At 31.2% G+C, this 5,378-nt stretch overlaps 1 protein-coding gene across 1 annotated transcript; it reads right to left on the reverse strand.

Annotated features, from left to right (window-relative positions):
- Positions 1–472: 472 nt before the first annotated feature.
- LOC112771302 (amino-acid permease BAT1 homolog) lies at positions 473–4,780 on the reverse strand. The gene is made up of 7 exons (XM_025815998.3): positions 4,389–4,780; positions 3,850–4,032; positions 3,281–3,400; positions 2,973–3,164; positions 2,132–2,437; positions 1,687–1,869; positions 473–1,276 (listed from the first exon to the last, which is right to left on the reverse strand). The coding sequence occupies exons 1-7, from the start codon at positions 4,479–4,481 to the stop codon at positions 869–871; spliced, it is 1,485 nt and encodes a 494-aa protein (XP_025671783.1). The 5' UTR covers positions 4,482–4,780; the 3' UTR covers positions 473–868.
- Between the last annotated feature and the right edge of the window lie 598 nt (positions 4,781–5,378).

A 5,378-nucleotide genomic window follows, 5' to 3' on the forward strand; every position in this document is an offset into this window, starting at 1 on the left:
TTAAGAATAAATCTAAAAATTATCTTTAACTTTTTTTTTAATATATTATTAATAAATATTTTTTTATTATATTTTTAAGAATACCAATAAAAATTAAGTTAGGATAATCTTTTTCTAGTAACCAGAAATTAAAAGAGATTAAAGAAAGTTAAAACACCATCAAAATTTAATTAAATATATCATAAATAATTATAATTTTTATATTTAACACTAGATGGAAAAAAACGTGAATCGATAAACACGTGTCCATCAACAAAGCAAATTAGCAAATGTTAATAGGAAAAAAAAAATAAAAAATCAAAGCTTTTTCTTCTTTCTCTTTTTTCCAATCTACATAAGATTCAACTATGCCACGAGCATAAAAAAAATGGCCAATTATATAAAATATATATTAAAATATAAAATACATCTTAAAATGGGTTTAATAATACATATATTTATACACATATATAATAATTAATTTGGTAGTTAATTTTTAATGTACTCTTAGTATTATTGCATAAAATTTAAAGATCCATAATACAATTCTTAAAACTATTTTTTCGAGATAAATTTGTATCACTACCTATTTCTTGTAATATTATTATTATGTCAGTATATAAAAAATTTAGTTATTTATTTATTTTTACTGTTCCTGGAGTGTTCCATGTCTTTTTTTAGCCAACTAAGAATTCAAAGTTAATGTTAATTTCAGATGTTGCCAATTATGAGAAACAGCAAAACCAAATCAATTGTTATTACAGGCCATTCCATAGGAGGAGCCATAGCTTCTCTATGCAGCCTTTGGCTTTTGGCATATCTCCAACACATATCTTCTTCTATCTCAGTTCTTTGCATAACTTTCGGTTCACCAATGCTTGGGAATCAGTCATTTTCCAATGCCATTCTCAAAGAAAGATGGGGTGCCAACTTCATTCACATGGTAACAAAGCATGACATCATGCCAAGGATTCTCTTTGCACCTACAATGCCTCACATTGCTCAACTCAATTCCTTGCTTCAATTTTGGCAATTTTCTATGGCTAATCCAAGCTCTCTTGGGAACCTTGCGATGCAAGTAACTGACGGGGACAAAGCTGAGTTGTTCAGCTTTGTCACGACTTACTTGCATCATGCAGCTACCCAAGAGGGAGTCGAAGGGTTCTTTCGTCCCTTTGGGAGCTTCCTTTTTGTTTCGGACGAAGGAGCAGTGTGTGTGGAGAGTTCTGCCGCAGTTATAAAGATGATGCACTTGATGTTTGTAACAAGTTCTCCAGATTCTAGTATTGAAGATCATCTAAAGTATGGAGATTATGTCAATAAATTGTCATTGCAATTCTTGAGCAAGAAATTGTCATTGCAAGGGATTGTTCCTAATTGTAGCTATGAAGCAGGGCTTGAATTGGCACTCCACTCTTCAGGGATAACAAGACAGGTAAAAAACATTTTTTCCTTTCATCTAAAGTTCTAATACTTGCTTCGCTTGCAATCCAAGATATTGCTAACTAAAGGAGAAATTCCAAGATTCTTCTATAAAAAATACTATTTAAGATAAGAGTTTAAGTCAGTGGCGCGCTACATCTTAAATATCATTCTCTTATTGATTGTAACCATATCCATATTTTCTTGTAAATTGATTTGTGCAAGCTTGTGATACCATGCAGGTTTCCGAATCAAACAAACAAAAAGAGGAAGTGTCATACTTACAACTCTAGCAGCACTTGTAGTGATTGAAAGTCCACCAAAAAAGAATGAACCCCAAATGATAAATAGTAGAATGATTGCTCCAATAGAATTGTGATATCTTCCATGGAATGCATCATAGAGTATTTGTGCTGGCACAAATACTCCAGCAGTCTCATTGTTTGTATCATAAAGGTAACTGAAATTCTGAAGAGAATAGAAAAGTTGCTGTTACTATCATCCTTTGTATTAAATCCTGTATGGTTTATTCTAAATCAACAAGAGATAAGACAACTTAAAATTACTATCAAGTCCCTCACACAACAGGCATAACAAAATAAAGGAAGAAAGAAAAAAAAAAAACAAAAGCAGTGTCTCTCTCTTGTATATGTAAATAGGTCAACTAAATTATATGTTCATGATGCTTGTTACTACTAGATTGAAGTTGGGTATATATAGATAGATATACCTGAATGCTGAATGTAAGTGCAAGAATATAAGCCCAACCAAAGACTGAAATCATGCCAATGCTGCCAAGTATGGCAATAGGTCCATTCTTGTCAGCACCTTTGGTTTCTTCAGTTAAATGTGCTGCAGCATCATATCCAAAGAGGGAATACTGGCTCACAAGAAATGCAAGAATCACAGCATATGGTTTGCTTGTAATTCCAGTTGATTCAGGTGCCAACTCCAAGTGTGTGAATACATATGAAGCAGATTGTGTAGTAAGTGATACCAGAGGTAGCATGATCACAATCACTATTCCCCCAATAAGCTGATACCAAAAATAAAATAAATGAGTGATTTTACTCTTAATATACCATGAAAATCTCTTAACTTTAATTTATAGTACATGAAGCTTCATTTGTTTATAACATGCAAATCTAGAAGTAGATTTAGGCTTTAATCAAATTGAGAGTGTGTACAACTTTTTTTTAAAAGTAGTTGTTAAGTTTTAGAACAATACTTTGAGGCAAAACAATAAGTATAAATAGAATTAGCTCCTTATTTGTTCATTAACACAGAGGCACAAAAATTATTAAAAGCTTTAGTTTTGAGAATATGGGCTTTAGACAGAAAAAAGAGACAACTAGAGAGAGAGAGAGAATGGATAATATCGGTATAAAGAATACATATATTTATATACAAATATATAATGACTGATTTTGGTAACTGATTTTTTGTGTGCACATAATATTTTTGTACTATGAAATAGTATAATAGAAAATCCCTAATCCTATCCAGATGAGGAAACAATCATAAATGGTAAAAATAAAATTTTTAAAATATAACAAACATGCTTAAAGTACCTGCCACCATATTGAAATCATATCTATCAAGGCAATCACTTCCAATGCAAATGTGTTGAGAGCTGCCCATATGACAGTTAAGCCAATATACATACACAAGAATAACCATTTTGGAGCAAAGTACCCTCCACCTTTATGTGTTCCTGTTGAGAGTAAGATTATACTCTGCAATGTTTGTGATCCTGCATATGCCTGTTTTTCAACCATGAAAACATTCAGTTACAAATGTAAAACATTCTGTAATATTATATTTATATAGTCTTTGAGTAGAAACTTCAAATTTCTTCAACCAAAGTGCAATTAAATACCTGAGTTCCAATCCCAGCAATAAGTCCTATGGTCTCAAGCCAAGCACAGCACCATGAAGAAAATGGTCCCCATTTCGGACCGGCTAAATGCGCAGCCCAAAAGTACAAAGAGCCAGTTGTCTGTTGTATTGCATTTAAGTGAAAGTTAGTTTTTGTGAACTAATTTGCAATGACAGATGCAGAAAATTTTAGAAATGAAGGCAAATATAATGCATACACTCTTGATTTCATTACAAAACATATTTAATTTGTTCAAACATAATTGATTAAGTTCCAAATTTGAAATTGGGAAAAGCATGATCTTTAAGCCAATGATACCAGTAGAAACCAGATTTTATCAATCTCAAACCAACCTTAACAAACTGAGAAATTATGTATCTTCATAATAGTTTCTCTTAAGCATATTTCTTAACACTAAATGAAGAAGAAAAAATTGTCACTATTTAACATTTCAAGAAGTTGAAAGTATCTATTTTTTTACTTCATTATAGGATTTTAGAATATCCAAGATGCTATATCATTCATTACAAGACAGAAATAATACCAAATTGAAGAATGAAGTTACAAACCGGGAAAGATGAACAAATCTCAGCCATTGCAATCCCAACAAACCAAGTGAAGAAAGAAACCACCACCCATCCCCATACAAGAGATGCAGGCCCTGCATATTGAAGGCTGGAACCATATAGAGGAGTGATTCCTGTGAATAGGGTCATTGTTGAAAATGATATTGCCAGTGTTTTGAACATAGTCTGCACCATAAATTGGACAACATTCAACACACTTATTAACCTTTTTCTCTAAATCATGGAGAGTTAATATTACAATAATAAAACATCAAATGAAAAAGGAGTTTACAAATAGGGAAATACTAAAAAGAAAAAAAAAATTCTGTATCTCAGATTACTTTTGTGATAAGATGATAAGATCATGCATAATATTAAAAATTCTATCACAAAAAATCCTTGTTACCCCAGAATTTCATCATAAGGGCAAAAAAAGAAAATTACAAATAAAAACATCTACACATAATTCAAGCTTCTCCGAAATCTATTTTGAAAAAAGAAAAAGTAGGATCAAGAATATTCAAGAAGATGAAATAACTAACCATTTCTCTTCTAAGTTCTTGCTTGTAACCAAGCTCATTGAGCCTCTTCTCTGCTGCATCCATAGTTGTGTCTCCTGTGAATTCAGACCCCATTGAACCCGGGTTTCTGTATGTTGAGGGGTGTCCTTTCTGAACTCAATAAGAACAAAAACAAAGGCAAAATGATCTTGCAACAGAGTTCATAAATATAAAGAATAAAAGAATAATAAAAAGAATGAAATGGGTTAGTAAATGAGGTTTGACTAGTCCCTCCACTGTTGTAGCTGAAAGTTTCAAACTTCTTTATCTTTGCCTTAAGAATTTCAAACGAAACAAACTATAGTAGTAGTTGCAATGTTTGAATTTTATCCGATATTTTCTCATGATTAGTCTCTACTCATGCATCACCCTTTACTCTCATTACACGAACACTCAATAATAAGCTATCATGCACCGACACGGACACGGGACACGACACGATACGCGAATTTTAAAATTTTATATGATACGGAAACACGCATATATATATATATATATATATATATATATATATATAAAATATAAAATATTTTTTTAGATAAATTGTAATGATATTTTGATATTTTATTGATATTAAAATATAAATTAAAATTTTTAATTATTTTTAATATTTTATTTTAATTATATCAAGTATTTAAAATATTTTTTGTTTTAATAAATAATAATATATACTATATCTAAATTTATTTTAAGAATATATGTTAAGAATAAAGACTGGATATGCGGACACGTGATGATATTTAGGTGTGTCCAGGCGTGTTCGGAGAAGAATTTTTTATTTTTTATTAAGACACGGTTGGACACAGCACACATCCGTGTCGAACGAGTGTCGGTGAGTGTCGTGTCCAAAATATGTCCGACACACGGATACGATAACTCAAAAAAGTGCCTGCTTCATAGATAATAAGAGAAAAAAAATCATTTGATACTCATGAATTTTTTTTTTTTTGAGTTGATTTCAATTGGTGGGTT

Source organism: Arachis hypogaea, chromosome 18 (assembly GCF_003086295.3).
Source record: "Arachis hypogaea cultivar Tifrunner chromosome 18, arahy.Tifrunner.gnm2.J5K5, whole genome shotgun sequence".
In the NCBI taxonomy this organism is placed as follows: Eukaryota; Viridiplantae; Streptophyta; class Magnoliopsida; order Fabales; family Fabaceae; genus Arachis; species Arachis hypogaea.

Coding starts and splice junctions, on each gene's coding strand:
- LOC112771302 (XM_025815998.3), bottom strand. CDS start 4,481: ATGGGGTCTGAATTCACAGGAGACACAACTATGGATGCAGCAGAGAAG. Junction 4,033..4,388: donor AAGAACTTAGAAGAGAAATG/GTTAGTTATTTC, acceptor TTTATGGTGCAG/ACTATGTTCAAAACACTGGC. Junction 3,165..3,280: donor TTGCTGGGATTGGAACTCAG/GTATTTAATTGC, acceptor GTTGAAAAACAG/GCATATGCAGGATCACAAAC.